This window comes from Jaculus jaculus, chromosome 6 (genome assembly GCF_020740685.1).
Source record: "Jaculus jaculus isolate mJacJac1 chromosome 6, mJacJac1.mat.Y.cur, whole genome shotgun sequence".
Classification (NCBI taxonomy): Eukaryota; Metazoa; Chordata; class Mammalia; order Rodentia; family Dipodidae; genus Jaculus; species Jaculus jaculus.
In genome coordinates this window covers 44,922,038-44,939,793 of record NC_059107.1, presented here as the reverse complement: position 1 = coordinate 44,939,793, position 17,756 = coordinate 44,922,038, and the positions used below count along the sequence as shown (strand labels likewise).

Below are 17,756 nucleotides of genomic sequence, written 5' to 3'. Positions count from 1 at the left end.
AGTGGCAAACACTCTTAACTCCTCACTCAGCCTCCCAGCCCAGAATGGACAGTAGTGTTACAAGACACAAGGTGTCTATCCCAAATCTAGGCAAGGAAACAAAGGCCTTAGTTCTTCCAAGTCTTCAAGCTGAGCTTACAGGCCACTGACAATGAAGACTAAATAGTCACCTTGTAGTTCCAATGGTTAATGAAATGGCATTTTGCCATGGAAAAATCACAAGGTGAAAATGTGCTAAAGAGTATTCAAGTCAAAGTAATTTCTTCAGCAAAGTCTTCACTGCCATGTCTATTCCATAGTTTTGAGGATCATGTTTCTTGGAAATACAGGTAAGGGCATAAGTGTTAGTAAGCAACAGCATTCTCTTACTGATTGTCTTCTAAATTTAAAGACAGGGGAACTTCAAATATGGGGTCTGCAGGGTCAGCTACCTTACAAACCTTTCATACCCACACCTGCAAGTACACACTGGTCTCTTCCTCCCAGGGCTGCTGTGATGCCCAAAGCACATGCCCAGTGCCTGGCACATGCAAGGGCACAGTTCTTGACATAGTTTAAGTTATCTATATATAGCCTTAACACAACTAACAGCAGACAACAATTTAAATAACCAAAAAAATATTACACTAACACCTCAGTGCATCAATGGCTGCCTGGGCCCTGCGTTGAGAACTAACTACAAAGAAGCTCCAGGGAACTGTCCTGGTTGATGCTGTGTCTCCAAACTGAACTGTGGCCATGGTGGTGTGACTCAGTAGATGCTTCCAAGAAGTAAATCTTATGATGTGGTTTCATCACAAACTGCTGTAGATACAATCAGAAGACATAAAGGCTGGACCATTTGGGATCTATTTAACTAGTAGCATCAAGCAGTCAAAGCACTACAGCCTGTGTGGAGGACTCAGATTTCTCTCCTACAACAGTTCAGGGTGGTCTGCAGAAAAGGCAAAGTGGCACCAAGGACAGAAAAGCTGGTGTGGAGTGCTGGTGCCTGGGCTCACTGATTAGCTCAGTGATGCAAACTCAGCTCACTGCAACCACAGTAAGCAGAGGTCTGTGGCACTGGAAAGAAAGCTGTGAGGGAGACGCTGAGTAAATTGGGCCACAATTAACTACAGTGCACAGAATGCCATCCCCAGGGTGATCTGTGGTCTTTAGCTCTCTAGAGCAGAGTGGGCCAAATTTAAATTGCTGCCACCACTCAGCCCAAGCCTGAATTGACACAATATGCCCAGCTCTCTTCAAATGTCTTTGAAGTGCAATTTTGCATCCGAAGCGCACTTTCAATGTGTTCAAGCATCCCTTCAGAGACTACAACTGGTCTTGTTAACAAGTGGCACATTAAAGGACATTTTAAAATAGAAAATACAAACCCACAACTTTGGTGGCTACTCTTCCTCTCCTTCAGTATGAATTCAGGTCAGGCCCGTGCACCCCGACATTGTTAGGGTCTGAAAGGGCAGGCAGGGTGTCACCCACACTGCAATATGTTGGGTGTAACCAATGACACTAACAGGGACCACTTTCCTGGCTCTAAGACTCTCTTCTGTGAATATGCATGCACAATCAAATTTGTCCACATATAACACCAGGCATGGTGGTATACATCTGTAATTCCAGCACTCAGGAGACTAAAGCAGGAGGATTATGAGTTCAAGGCCAGCATGGGCTACATAGCAAGTTACTACCTCAAAACAAAACAAAACAACAAATAAAACAAAACCAACTTGTCCCTGTACTCGGAACAGGGACAACCTGGAGCATATGCTGCCCTTCAACTCTCAACCATGTGGGATATCTGGGCCACACTGCCATTTGCTCCATCCTGGGGAGGTATAGTGGTTTGACTCAGGTGTCCCCCATAAACTTAGGTGTTCTGAATGTTAGGTTCCCCACCTGATGGAGATTTGGGAATTAATGCCTCTTGGAGGCAGTTTATTGTTGGGGGCAGGCTTATGGGTGTTATAGCCAGTTTCCCCTTGTCGGTGTTTGGCACACTCTCCTGTTGTGGCTGTCCTCCTAATGTTGGCCAGGAAGTGATGTCCACCCTCTGCTAATGCCATTGTTTCCCCCTGCCATCGTATTGCATCCCCTCAAGCAAACCAAAATAAACTTCTTTTGTCCCCAGAAGCTGCTCTTGGTTGGGTGTTTTCTATCAGCAATGCAAACCTGACTGTGACAGGATATGAGAGAAAAGTTTCTGCTCCCTGTCAATGGTATGCAACAGATAAAAAATTAAGATACTTAACATGGCTTTTGAGATCTCTCACTGTCCCATTTCTACCTCATCTCTAGCCACACCTCTACACCGAGGCCTCAGCGCTAAGCCATACCCACTGAGGCCTGTACTTCACCAGAAGGAAGTTAGACATCCTGCAAGAACCTTTCTGAAAAGGGCATTTTGGCATACTACTTTTTTTAAATTATGAAATTATTATATTTATTTAGGGTAATACAAAACCAAGGGAAAGAAAATGAATACACCCATGTGGTCTGAGAGCCCACATGAGCCTAGAGGAAATAAGAAAAGAGACTTAGAGAGAAAAGAAGAGAAAGAATGGAGAGCATGTGGAGGGCAAGGAGGGGATGGAGACGGGTTGGGGTTTCTCCCCTCACTCCTGCCCAGCTGGGCTGAGAAGAAGAGACTCATCGGAACCTGGAGGCTCAGGAGTGACAAACTGGCAGCTAAAAGAGCATGCCCTCCCCTCATAGCTGTATTTTTATACCCTTCTGTAGTGGGCTTTACCTTCCGGCTCAGGTGAGCCAGAGTGAGAGCTGACTGGCCTGGGCTAGGGGCTGGCTCATGAAGAGTCCAGCCCTGACAATGAACTGGGGGCTGAATTTGACCAACCATAACATCAAGATTAGATTTAAGTTCTAGGATTTGGCACACTACTTTAAAACATGTCTTGCCAGGAATGGTAGCATATGTCTGTTATCTCAGCACTCAGGAAACTGAAGCAGGAAGATTAAGGGTTCAAGGGAGACTGTTCTACATAAGAAGACAAAGTGACCTTAACGTTTGTAACCTCACATTGCTATGCCAGGGCTTCCAGCCACTACAACTGAACTCCAGACACATGTGCCACCTTGTGCATCTGGCTTATGTGGGACCTGGAGAGTTGAACATGGGCCCTTAGGCTTCATAGCAAGTATCTTAATTGCTAAGCCATCTCTCCATCCCTAGTGCTATTTTTTAAACTTATTTATTTATTTATTAGAGAGAGAGAATTAATAGGCACATCAGGGCCTCTAGTCTCTACAAATGAACTCCAGATACATGTGTTACCATGTGCATCTGGCTTACATGGGTTCTGGGGAGTCAAATTTGGGTCCTTAAGCTTCGCAGGCAAACACTTTAACTACTAAGCTATCTCTTCAGTCTTCTGGTGCTATTTTTTTTTTTTTTTTGAGATAGGGTCTCACTCTAGTCCAGGCTGGCCTGGAATTCACTATGTAGTGTCTGGGTGGCCTTGAACTCACAGTGATCCTCCTATTTTGGTTTCCCAAGTGGGATTAAAGGTGTGTACCACCATGCCTGGCTAGTGCTCATTTTAAATGGAAGGTGAACCCTGAGAATATGGTAAGTGAAAGGGGGCAATAAACAAAGACCATGATATAGGACTACATTCACATGGTATGTCTACAATAGGAAAAAATCCAGAGAGACAGAAAACAGATTAGTGGTTGCCTAGGACTTGGCAGGAGTGAGGTGGTAGAGACAGGAAGTGACTGCTAATGGATTCAGATCTGCTTTTTGGGATGATGAAAATGTGCTAGACTTAGATCACAGTGATGGCAGCACAGTTTTGTAAATACACTAAGTACAGTAAATTATATGCTGCATCAAGTAGTGAATTTTATGATGTGTGAATTATATCTCAATAAAGATGTTAGAAAGAAAGTGAAGGGCTGAGGGTGAGCAATGCAGGCTCTGAAAGGGCTTCAGTGCATCAGACACAGGCAGGGCTGGATGGTGGGTCGCAAAGAATCTCAGAAGCCAGACTAAGGAGTCCAGTATGTTCCTGAAGGTAATGGAAAGAAACCAAAGTATGAAGGACAGAAACAACATGTCAGGTTCAATTTTTATAAATGCTTCTTTGCTACCACAGGACACGCCTGAGGCAGAAGGGCAGGAGGCATGAAAGAGGGCAACAGGAGAGAGAAAACAGAGATACGAGACTAAAATAACCTGATCCAAGAGAGCTGAGGAGACTTTTAAAACTGAAAAGGAGTCAGGGGAGATATCTGCAAGGCCAGGAGGACTGAGCCAAGAGGGAAACACGAGCACAGGACACTGAACATATCTGGCTCCACCAGAGCTGATGTGCGAGTGCTGATGACATGAAAGGAGGCAGGGAACATCTGAGGACAGACGGACAGCAGGGAGAGGAAGACTCCACAGGTCTGCAGAGGCCAAGGTGTTCACTGACTTATTTATCCCTCCCTGGACTGCTGACAATGTGAGGTCCAGAAACAAGTGAATGGAAATCAGGATACACAGCCTGAGGTAGAAACAAGTGAATGGAAGGCCAACAACAAAGGAAGTCTTGTGTATATCACCTTTTCTACTTTTATGAAGACCCTAGCTGCTGCTACTGACATTTTCCAGCTGATAAAACTGGGACTCAACACAAATTAGTTAGCAGCTTTTGTTTGAGCCAGGGTCTCATCATGTAGCTCAAGCTGGCCTCAAACATAGAAATCCACTTGCTTCCACCTCTTGAGTACTGGGATTATAGGTACAAGCCACTGTACCTAGTGTAATTCATTAACTTGCCTAAAATTTCATTGTTACTAAGCGGTAATGAGATTTGCATTTAGGTAAAAATTGAAATTCTTGGGGACAGAGAGATAGCTCAGTAGTTAAGGCGCTTGTTTTCAAAGCCTGATGGCCTGGATTCAATTCCCCCAGTACCCATGTAAAGCCAGATGCACAAAGTGGTGCATGTCTAGAGCTCATTTGCAAAGGCAGATGGCCCTGGTGTGCCCACTCTCTCCTTGCAAATAATTTTTTTTAATTGAGGTTCTTGGGCTGGGGAGATGGCTTAGCAGTTAAGATGCTTGCCTGCAAAGCCAAAGGACCCAGGTTTGATTGCACAAGGTGACGCATGAGTCTGGAGTTTGTTTGCAGTGGCTGGAGGACCTGGTGTGCCCAGTCTCTCTCCCCCCCCCCACCTCTTTGTCTTTCAAATAATTAAACATTTTTTTTAAACTGAAGTTCTTGGGGCTGAAGAGATGGCTTAGCAGTTAAGGCATTTGCCTATAAAGCCAAAGGACCCAGGTTTGAATCCCCAGTACCCACATAAGCCAGATGCACAAGGTGGTGCATGTGTCTGGAGTTCGTTTGCAGTGGCTGGAGGCCTTGGCGTAACCACTCTCTATCTGCCTTTCTCTCTCTCTCTCTCTCTCCTTCTTTCTCTCTTTCAAATAAATAAATAAAGATATTAAAAAAGAATACTAGCTCCTTACATATTTATAGTAAAAAAAAATTGAAGTTCTTGGGCCAGGTGTGGTAGCACACACCTTTAATCCCAGCACTCAAGGAGGCAAAGGTAGGCAGATATGAGTTTGAGGCCAGCCTGGAACTACAGAGTGAGTTCCAGGTCAGCCTGAGCTACAGTGAAACCTTACTTCAAAAAATAAACAAGGGGCTGGAGAGATGGCTTAGTGGTTAAATGCTTGCCTGTGAAGCCTAAGGACCCCGGTTCAAGGCTCAATTCCCCAGGACCCATGTTAGCCAGATGCACAAGTGGGCGCATGTGTCTAGAGTTCATTTGCAGTGGCTGGAGGCCCTGGCATGCCCATTCTCTCTCTCTCTCTCTCTGCCTCTTTCTGGCTTTTGCTCTCAAATAAACAAATAAAAATAAACAAAAAATTTAAAAAAATGAGTAAACAGGGCTGGAGAGATGGCTCAGTGGTTAAGATGCTTGTCTGCAAAACCTAATGACCCACATAAAGCCAGATGCTCAAAGTGACATATGCATCTGGAGTTCATCTGCAGCAGCTGGAGGCCCTGGCATGCCCATTTTCTCTCTGCTTACAAATAAATATTAAAACAAACAAACAAAAACAAAATAAACAAACAAAAAAATGAGATTTTTGCCTCTCAGCACCCACTCTACCAACTTCTGACTTCTGTAAGGATACTCCTTGTTTGGCAGAGCACAGTGGTCAGGAGTTTGGCCTAACCCACCACTCACTAGCTGAGGTGACTGACCTTTGGCTGGTTTCTTTGTCTCCAGCCCCTCAGCTGCGGATAAGAAGATTACACGCTCCACTGCTGGCAGGGTCATCTATGTAGCCAGAGCATCTGCAGCACAGTTCCTGGCACAAGCCAGGTGGCAAGAGCTCTACTGGTTCACTAAAGTGGATGAGGGCTTGGCAAGAGCCCCCCTCCCCGGCCAAGGCAGGCCATCGTCTACAGATAGACATGATTCTGGACAGACATAGGATGATGATGAAACTAGACCCCACAGGCTATGCATCTGTCTGTGGCAGAGATCATCACAACCACCTCATTGAAAACCACTTCTGCTAAGGGCTGAACTCAACTGAGTAACCACTCATCAGTGAAAACTTTGTTGTTCATGGTGTTGTTGCTGTCTGAGACAAAGTCTTATATAGCCTAGGCTGGCCTGTACTTACTATGTAGCTAAGGAGGACCTTGCACTCCTGATCCTGCAGCCTGAAACTTCCCATTATCTGGTAATACAGGCATGTGCCAGTACACCCAGGTTATACGGTGCTGGGGGTCAAACACAGAGCTTTGTGATTATTAAGCATACATTTTACCAAATGAACAATATCCCAGCCCTTGAAATTTGTATTTAATATGTTACATAATTTAGAAACAGAAGTGTAAACTGAAAGAAAAACTACGAAATCCTTAACATTAAAACTAAAGTCTGGGAGCTAAGCATGGTAGCACACACCTTTAATCCCAGCAGTCGAGAGGCAGAGGTAGAATTGCCATCAGTTTGAGGCTACACCCTGAGACTACATAATTAATTCCAGGTCAGCCTGGACTAGAATGAGACTCAAACCAAAAAAAAAAAAAGAAAACCCAAATCCCCAGTCTGGGGCTTACAATACCTGATGGCTGGACAGTCTGGGTTTGACTTCTCAGTGCCCTCATAAAGCCAAATGTACAAAGTGGCACATGATTCTGGAGGAGACCCTCTGGTGTATTCACATTCTCACTCCTAACTAACTAACTAAATAAACATAAAAAAAAAAAAAACAAGCTAAAGGGGCTGGAGAGATGGCTTAGCGGTTAAGACACTTGTTTGTTAAGCCAAAAGGACCCTGGTTCGATTCCCCAGGACCCATATAAGCCAGATGCATGAAGGTGGTACATGTGTCTGCAGTTCGTTTGCAGTGGCTGGAGTCCCTGGCATGCCCATTTTCTCTCTGTGTCTGTCTCTTCTCTCTCTCTCTGCTTACAAATTAATTAAATAAAAATTATTTAAAAAACAAGCTAAAGTCCAAGTATGACAAGTGGTACTGATGAAGTTTCCATGGACCGTTTTAGGAACATGGGCAGCATCAGGGTGAATGAACTCATGCCAGGTGACCCAGAATGTGCCAAGTGAAATACCTATCAGCCCACTGACAGAAAATGGAGAACAATAATGCAGAAGAAGCCGGGCGTGGTGGTGCATGCCTTTAATCCCGGCACTCGGGAGGCAGAGGTAGGAGGACTGCCATGAGTTCGAGGCCACCCTGAGACTCCATAGTGAATTCCAGGCCAGCCTGGGCTAGAGTGAGACCCTACCTCAAAAAACAAAAAACAAACAAACAAAAAAACAAACCAATAATGCAGAAGAGAAGGGACATTGGCAGGCTGGGGAAGCGATGGCTTTACAGTGCTCTTTCAAACGCTCATTACCATTTCTTTGTAACATATTGCAGATAATGTCCCAGCTTGACTGTCGACTTAGCAGTGTTTTCTTTAAATCATACCCCACAGATATCTCACCTTTATGCGGTCAGGGTCCACAAAATGCACTTTTTTCATGTCACATTCTTCAGTGGTGTAATTTAACTTGAGGATATAAAGGATCCACACTCCAAACACAAGCAGCATACATCTAAAAAAAGCCAATCAGGTATCATAATGCAGTCTATGATACCCAGAGAAAAACGTGAAATAAGTAGAACCCTAGTTCAAATGGAGCTTGTCTGTCACATGACAAACAAGTATAATCTTTAAGGTCACCACATGATGAAAGGAGGGTACACATAAATAAATACGTTATTTATGACATCTATGTTATAAGCTAATATAGGGAAAACATTTTTGCAATGGAAAGAAAACATGAATAATAAAATCTAAATCACAATGCATATTTGTGGACTGAACTATAGAATCTTAGTTTCAACTTTTTGCTTCTTTAAAATTCTGTTGGTCCTTTAAAAAGAAGAACACAAAAGAAAAAAAAAATCTACTCATAATTCTTCTACCATGAAATCAAAGTGATAGAAATGAAAGACCAACACTTACCCTTAAGCACAACAAAAAGAAGTTTATATAGATCTGATAAATTTAGACAAGTACAAAATTTCATGCACTTATACAAACAAAAAGGGAGAGAGAGAGAGGGAGGGAGGGAGAGACAGGTTTGGAGAAAATAACGAATCTACTTTGAGATCTAAAAGTCATTTTTAGTAAGTTCTCTAGTAACTCTGATAAATTATAGATTAAAAATGTTTAATGGAAAAAATGTTTAATGGAAGCTGGGCGTGGTGGTGCACACTTTAATCCTAGCAGAGGTAGGAGGATCGCCATGAGTTCAAGGCCATCCTGAGATCCTGAGACTCCATAGTGAACTCCAAGTCATCCTGGGCTAGAATGAGACTCTAGCTTGAAAAAAACAAAAAATGTTTAATGGGGCTGGAGAGATTGCTCAGTGGTTAAGGCACTTGCCTGCAAAGCCTAACAAGGCAGTTTTGGTTCCCCAGTACCCACGTAAAGCTAAATGCACAAAGAGCTGCACACATCTGGAGTATTTGCAGCAGCTAGAGGCCCTAGCATGCCAATTTTGTCTGTCTGTCTTCTCTTTCTCTGCTTGTAACTAAAGAAATAAAAAATACTAAAAGGAAAAAAGTTTAAACCAGGGGCGGGAGAGATGGTTCCATGGTTAAAGGTGCTTGCTTGCAAAGCCTGATAGCCCAGGTTCAATTTCCCAGGCCCACATGAAGCCAGGTGCACAAAGTAACGCGTGCGCTAGAGTGCATTTACAGCGTAACAGGCCCGGGTACTCATTCCCCCTTTCCTTTTCTGCTTGCAAATACATTTTAAAAAATGTTTAAACCACAATTTAAGAACCATTACTTAAAAAAAATATGTTATTATGAAACCAAGATAAGGGATAATCTTTAGGGAGAAGAAATGCAGTTTTCAAAGATGGTGTAGTTTTAAAAGTAAAGCCCCTAGAATACTACACTGTCCACAGTAGATGTAAAATACTAAAAAATTTGAGCTGATGCAAGGTGTTTGAATTCTTATTTCACCATCTTTCCATGAAAACCTGGTCATGTGTCTTCATTTCCTTGGGATTTGATTGTACTGTTGTTGTGGAAGAGCTTTGCATGGAATTAGAGCCCCAAGCCCATGGCTCTCAAGCCTCAAGCTCTGGTTCACATTCAGCAAAGAACTGAAAAACATGGTCACAGAGAAGGGAAAGTTATGACAGATTTATTGAGAGAGTAAGAAAAGGGGAGAAGACAAGTTTGCAGGCCAGGAAAAGTGAAGAGGATGCTACCAGTGGTATATGAAAATGGGCTGACTAAAGGGAGGACGGATGACCACACGGCACTGTCACATACACGAGAATCAGCAACATTCTGTCAAAGTAGAAAGCAATGTGGATAGGAGGAAGAAGGCATTTCACTGAGACTCTTTCCTATCTTGAATTTTTAATCCTGTGAATTCAATATGACCTATTCCTTTCTCCAACCCCAGTGTTCTATATTTAGTGCTCATGATATCCTTTAATTTTGATTTCCTTTTTCCCCTATTTTTTAAAATTTATTTGAGAGAGAAAAACAGAGGAGTATGAGCACATCAGGGCCTTCAGCCACTGCATACAAACTCCAGACATGCACATGCAACACTGTGCCCTTGCATCACTGTGTGTCTGGCTTACACGGGACCTGGAGATCCAAACATGTCTTCTTAGGCTTCGCAGACAAGTGCCTTAATTGCTAAGCCATCACTCCAGTTTGCTTGCATGCTAGCTTGCTTGCTCTCTCTCCTTTTTTTTTTTTAATAGCCAGGTCTCAGGGTGGCCTTGAAACCCCAATCCCCTTGTGTCCACCTCCCAAGAGATAGGATTATAGTATGTGCCAGCCTGCTCAGTTTTATGAAGTGCTAGGCAAGCATGCTGGCAACTGGGCTAAGCCCAAGCCTGATGATGATGATGATTAACATTTTTATTTATTTATTTCCAAGGAAACAGAGAGAGAATGGCATGCCAGGGCTTCTTGCCACTGCAAATGAACTCCAGACACATGCACCACTTTGTGCATCTGACTTTACGTGGGTACTAGGGAATCAAACCCAAGTCATCAGGCTTTGTAAGCAAGCACCTTAACCACTTAGCATTCTCTACAGCTCTTATTATTTTTTAATGGAAGGAAAAATTTGAAAAGTAATTCTAGTAAGCACATCATTTGTCTCAATGTGCTGTACTTCTCAGCATAAGTAAACCTCCTGTACACCACACTCAGACAGGACTGAGGTCTGCCTGGTATGAGGCCATGAAGCAGGCACCCGACACAGTACTACACATGCTACAGACCTTAGTAAACACTATCTTATTGAGATCAAATGAGACATATCTTTATTCACAAATTTCTTTTCCTCATCTTTTTCCTTCCATATCTCTTAAGGTATTCAAGATAGATGGGAAACTAATTTTATGGTTAGTTTTCTATCATTTCTTTCTCTTCTTCCCTCTCTCTTTGTTCTCCCAGCCCCCTTCCCTCCCTTCTTGTCTTATTTTTTTGATACAGGGTCTCATATAGTACAGGCTGGCCTTGAACTTTCTGGCCCCACTTACCAAATGCTGCCTTTACAGACATGTACCACTATGTTCAGCTTGTATTCCTATTTTTTTTTTTTTGTTTGAAGATTTTCTATTTCTAGATATCTTTAGAATTTTCAGGTTGGTCTGGCTAATACCAAAGAAACCTGCCAAGTTCCTTCTTTATTACTTCTACCACCTATCAGGATATCAGGGTGAACTGGAAAAAACACCTGCCATCTCTTCAAGTGTTCAGTATTTAGTGGTATTCAAGTGTCTTTAGGGAAATTTAACTACACATTCTTAAGTTAACTTAAAATAGCCAATGCAAAAAAAAAAAAAATAGCCAATGAAGAAAGCCTTCTTTTGTTATGTAACAACATGAAGAAAGCAGCACTATAAGCTGTTTTCTTGGGATCCAAGTTCAGATACAGAGACTGTTAACTACTGGACACTGTTCACATAAAGTCCAGGTGAATGCATCAGCCCCTTCCATCTATACACAGCATTTTCAGTCACACATGGCTTGATATGATCCTTTGAACAAATTCATTTCTCTAGCACCAGCCATTTTTAAGGCTCTTATTGAACTTTTCTACCTATTCTATGAATATACTATTAATATTAATTTTAATTATTATTAATTATTAATATTAATCTATACTATTAATTCAGAGAAGACAGTGTCAGGGTCATGAGATTGTACTTACTTAAGGATGTCTTTGAACAACAAGCTAGGTCTTCTCATCTTGTTCTGGGCACGGGTATACCATTGCAGGGAGGTCCTCGAACAATCACTTTTTGGTTTCACAAAGTGGTACTCACTTGGCATTCCTGGGAAAAGGACAGGGGAAGACAGCAGGAGAAGAAAGGGAGAAGTATTAAGTGAGTGTTCCAGTCAGGTTCGCATTGCTGGCAGAAATCACCTGACCAAGAGCAGCCTGTGGGAAATAAAGGTTTATTTTGGCTTATAGGCTCAAGAGGAAGATTCATGATGGCAGGAGAAAACGATGACATGAGCAGAGGGTGGACATCACCTCTTGGCCAATATCAGATGAACAACAGCAACAGAAAAGTGTGCCAAATACTGGCAAGGGGAAACTGGCTATAATACCTGTAAGCCCGCCCCCAACAATACAATTAATGCCTCCCAAGCGTTAATTCTCAAATCTCCATCAGCTGGGAACCTCGCATTCAGAACTCCTACATTTATGGGGGACACCTGAATCAAACCACCACATTCTGCCCCTAGGCCCCATAAACTGATAATCATACATGATATAAAATATAATGTATTTAGCCCAACTTTAAAAATCCCCATAGTTTTATCAATCCTAGTGATGTTCAAACATCCTTATAGTCCAAGGTCTTTGAACTGAGCTGTAATACCAAAACCCCCTCCAAAAAATCATAATGGCACAAAATAAACACTCACACTGCAAGAAAAAAAAATGGCATTGGGCATAGAAAAGAAATATTCAACCATTATAAGATTTAAGCAGGGCAAACATCAAACTCTATAGCTCCAAGTCTAACAACTCTAGTCAGTAACAAGTCTCCAAGTCTGATAATTCTAACCAAGCAACAAGTCTCTGGCATTCCAATTCTGTCCCTCCAGCTAGGCTACTCACAGTCCTGGAAAACTTCATCCAGAGCCAGCAGCTCTCTTAGCAGACATCTCATGGTCCCGGCTTCTCTACTGGTCTCCACTGCAACCCATGTCCATCCTCACAGCTCCATCAGGTCTCCATGCAGAAAATCCTGCTTCACATTGCCCATGGCTATTTCCAAAACACAAGACCATGTTGCAAACTCAATGACCCTCTCTTTCCTGCATTTCTCATATTCCACAATACCAGGTGGTGTGCCAATTTGTTAATCTAAGGGGGAATAAAGCAGACTTTGAAGAACAGTACACTCTTTCCACATCCAGGCTCCTTCAAAAGACAGCATTCTTCTGCAGCCAATTAAGCCAATCGCCAGTTTCTTTCCTCATGAGGTCTGGTGTGCAATGGCTGTGAATAGCAGCTTCTTTGGTTGTGGACGTAACCTTTTGCTTGTACAGATTGCCCTAAGGGACCTTGGAGATAGTTTTCTGGTGAGTGTCCACATCTTTGATCTCAAGATACACTAAGCTCCAGATGGGCATTGAGGGGTGCTTTGGGAAGCATCAGGGCACAGTGGCCAGGGTTCAAACTGGGCCAGTTACCATGTCAATCTGCACCAAGCTCCAGGATAATGAACATGTGATTGAGGACCTGTACAGAGCCAAGTTCAATTTCCTGGCCACCAGAAGAGCCATGTCACAAAGAAGTAAGGTTTCAAGTTTAATGCCTACTCATGACTGTCAGGGACAAGTGGTGTGCTTACAGGTACTGGTTTAAGATGTTGCTGTAGGTCTCTTTATTCCATTAACCTCCTTCCTAATAAAGCTTGCATAAATTAAAAAAAAAAAGATTATATTCATTCTGTTGTCCCAGTGCAGGTCACCTGGCCAAATCTCAATGGTGTAATCTCTCAATTGCAGCTGAACTGGCAGCAGTTTTACCCAAAGATTTCCTTTTCTTCTGTGCCACATCCCTCTACTTACACTGGTCCATTTCTACACAATGTGACCCTACACAAAATCTCAGGACAAGAACATAACAGCAAGCCTCTCACACAAACTGCTTCTAGCCCAGTCCAGGCAAAGCTCTTTCTCACCCTCATAAGCCAAACCTCACAGTCCATAGTTCTTACTGCACTCAGGTCTTTCAACTCTGACCAGAATAGTCCATCATGCTGTACCTACAGCACTGCAAGCTGTCTCTTAGGCTACAATTTCAAATTCATCCACATTCCTCCTACAAAACAGTCCCCAAAGGCCAAAAGCCACATGGTCAAGTTTCTAGCAGCAATGACTCCACTCTCAGTACCTACTTTACTGTTGTAGTCAGGTTCACATTACTGACAGAAATCACCCAACCAAGGGCAGCTTGTGAGAAAAAAGGTTTTCTTTTGGCTTTTGGCTTAGAGATTCAAGGGGAAGCTCCATGGTGACAGGAAAAACTGATGGCATGAACAAAGGGTGGACATTACCTTTTGGCCAACATCAGGTGGACCAAAGCAATAGGAAAGTGTGCCCAACAATGGCAAGGGGAAGCTGGCTATAACATCCATAAGCCTGCCCACAACAATACATTGCCTCTAGGAGGCATTAATTACAAAATCTCCATCAGCTGGGAACCTAGCATTCAGAACACCTAAGTTTATGGGGGAAACATGAATCAAAGCACCACAGTGGATTGAGCTTTTAAGATATTTTAAAGTGATATAGTCACCCTGTGGGATACAGTAAGACAATAAAAAGGAATGAGTTCTTTCTTTAATATTTTATTTTAACTCATTTATTATACAGAAAGAGAGAAAGAATGGGCACACCAGGGCCTCTAGCCACTACAAACAAACTACAGATGCATGCGCCACCATGTGCATCTGGCTTATGTGGGATCTGGGGAATTGAACCTGGGTTCTTAGGCTTCAAAGGCAAGTGCATTGACTGCTAATCCATCTCTCCAGCCCAGGAATGAGTTCTTCATACAAGCAATGACTAGATGAAACTAGAGAGCATTATAAAGAGTTGATATTAAAAGGTTACATCCTGTACAAATCCTAAAATTATTAAAATGACAAAATAAAGGAAACAAAGAGTAGATTAATGAATGTCACAAATTATGGAGAAGGAAGTGCTGAATGTCTATCAGGAGATGAATGCCTATAACCTCTGCACAAGGGAAGCTGAGGCAGGAGGATGGTGAGTTCAAGTTTAGCCTGGGCTACAGAGACACAGAAAGACTCTGTATTAAAAATGGGGGGATAGGGGCTGGAGAGATGGCTTAGTGATTAAGCACTTGCCTGTGAACCCTAAGAAAAGTGATTGCAGCCGGGTGTGGTGGCGCACGCCTTTAATCCCAGCACTTGGGAGGCAGAGGTAGGAGGATCGCCGTGAGTTCGAGGCCACCCTGAGACTACATAGTGAATTCCAGGTCAGCCTGAGCCAGAGTGAGACCCTACCTCGAAAAACCAAAAAAAAAAAAAAAAAGTTCATGCTATGGGACTTCCAGTTAAGATGGCGGCATAGGTAACACACCAAAGGAGCCTGGGGGGAAAAACAAACAAAACAAAACAGCAAAATATACACTTTTACTAAAAAGTGAGGTATATAGGAAATTGAAATGGCAGCGGAGAAGTAGGAGAGATCCAGAGCATCCAGAGCCCACACAGGCCAGCAGAAGCGGCTCCAGCAGGTCTGCGGAACCGCAGCGGTGGCAGGTCAGCCAGCCGCCAGGCTTGGCTTGAGCGGCAGGAAAAGCCAGGCGAGGGGATTTTCCACTCACACTGGAGCTCTCCGCAAACTCAAGAAATGTGAAGGGAGAGCGGCAGTGAACAACGAAGGAGCAGATCACAAGGTAGAAGAACACGTGGACCAGCAAGAGAACTAGAGTAGCATCAGCAGCCTCCCCTTCCTCACCACCAGTGCCCAGCTCCATGAACAGACCAGCGGTCTAGGGACGCAGCCACGCCTACTTGAACCTACAGCGGAATTCAAGCAGGAGCAGAGACCAAAATCACCCCAAAAGCTAACTGGGATTACACCAGGTCAGTACCTGCCTAATAAACCTGGTATATAGGCCTGAACGAGAAGTGCTAATTGCACCTTCCATATCAGGATAAATCATATGTTAAATCTGATGAATGGTCAGATTTGACATTAGTAAATAAGCTCTATTTTGGGCTTGTTATTTGTTGCTTCTTGATTCATAGCAGCTTTGTTTCCTCTTCTATTATACATTAGGGAAGGGTCTCACCTGGTCACAAGCTGACTTGGAAGCCTCTACAGACCAGAAATCTTAATCTCTTTGTTGTCAGGATTAAGAGAGTGGGTGAGCCTAAGGGACAGACAGAGGATCTGGTAATCATAATACCTACTCTTGCATAAATACTCAATGCTGTTTTTATTGGAAGTGCACATTGTTTAGTTAAATTTTAGAAACTATCTGTATTTGGTTCCACTCAGCCTACTTGAATACTCTCATAGCAGGCAAGCCCAACACCTAGAGTCACTTTTGTAGATACTCTGAGAGTCTTGAGAGCTGCACCTAGAGCCTTAAGCTCCTACCAAGAAGATAAATAACATCAGATAGATTGATACATCTAATAATACCCAGCTAACTAGGAAATCCAATCATTAAATAATCTAGGATGCAAATATATATATAACACAAGAAACAGTAAAAATCAAGACAATATAAACCCACCAAAAAGTATTAATACATTGGAAATGACCTCCAGTGAGAACGAGTTAGAGGAAATGCCTGAGAAAGATTTCAAAAGAATAACTATAAATATGTTCAAAGAACTCAAAGAAGAAATCAAAGGAAGCAAAGACGACACAGGATGCCAATTGAATGAAATAAAGTTAATGAAATAAAAACTCTAGAAAATCTCACCAGTAGAATGGATGAAGGAGAGGACAGAATAGCTAAGCTAGAAGACCAGGTAGCAGATCTAATACAGTCCAACAAAGAAAAAGACAAACTAATAGAAAAGTATGAATGGGAATTTCAAGATATTCGTGACACTATGAAAAGATCAAACATAAGAATTCAGGGCATAGTAAAAGGAGAAGAATTTCACACCAAATAGTAGGCATCTTCAACAAAATCATAGAAGAAAACTTCCCCTAAGTTGGGAAAGAGGTGCCAATGCAGATATAGGAATCCTTTAGCCTCCAGCCAAACAAAACCTGGAAATAACCTCTCCTCACCATATTATAATCAAACTACTAACACACAAACCAAAGAAAAAATATTGAAAGCAGTCAAAGGCAAGCCTATCAGGATTATAGTAGATTACTCAACACAAATTTAAAAGCCAGAAGGGCGTGTAGTGATGTATTCCAAGTTCTTAAAGATAACAACTACCAACCAAGATTACTTTATCCTTAAAAGCTATCCATTCAAATAGACGGAGAAATAAGGACATTCCATGACAAAAGCAAGCTAAAGGAGTATTTGAAGACAAAACCAGCTCTACAGAAAATACTTGAAAGAATCCTCCACGCTAAAGAAAAAGAAAAGCACACATATAAGGAACCAGGAAAAAATAAACCATACTCAAATACTAGTTAACACAAAAGAGCAAAGGAAAAAATGGAAGAACTATAAAATAATGGCAAAAATAAATACACACCTTTCAATAACATCTCTTAATATCAACAGCCTCAATGCTTCACCCAAAAGACATAGGTTTGCAGACTGGGTTATAAAGCAGGATCCTTCAATTTGTTGCCTCCAACAAACCCACCTTTCTACAAAGGATGGACACTAACTTAGGGTGAAAGGTTGGAAAACGGTGTTTCAAACAAATAGACCTAGAAAACAAGCAGGGGTTGCTATCCTAATATCTGACAAGGTACACTTCAGTCCAACGTTAGTTAAGAAAGTAAGGAAGGCCATTTTATATTGATTAAGGGCACACTCCAACAGGAGGACATTACAATCCTAAACATATATGCACCTAACATGGGGGCCCCAATTCATCAAACAAACACTATCGGAACTAAGGTCACAGATAACACCAAACACAGTGGTAGTGGGTGACTTTAACACCCCACTCTCATCAACTGACAGGTCATCCCGGGAAAAAATAAACAGAGAGGCATCTGGACTAAATGAGGTCATAGAA

General features: G+C 42.4%; 1 protein-coding gene and 1 non-coding gene across 4 annotated transcripts in view; one reads left to right on the top strand and one right to left on the bottom strand.

The window, feature by feature from the left end:
• The window catches only part of St3gal5 (ST3 beta-galactoside alpha-2,3-sialyltransferase 5), a 72,033-nt gene that overhangs the window by 18,885 nt on the left and 35,392 nt on the right, over nt 1–17,756 (bottom strand). For 2 of the 3 annotated variants that reach the window (XM_045153350.1, XM_045153351.1), the window contains exons 2-3: nt 11,741–11,864; nt 7,982–8,093 (exon numbers count right to left, since the gene is read on the bottom strand). In XM_045153350.1, coding sequence (XP_045009285.1) covers nt 7,982–8,093; nt 11,741–11,864 — 236 coding nt within the window. Of the gene's footprint in view, nt 1–7,981; nt 8,094–11,740; nt 11,865–17,756 lie in introns of those variants that run through there. The other variant, XM_045153352.1, reaches the window with a different exon arrangement.
• LOC123461915 lies at nt 12,988–13,123 on the top strand. Its single transcript, XR_006637960.1, has one exon. It is a non-coding gene; the product is annotated as a small nucleolar RNA SNORA70 (small nucleolar RNA).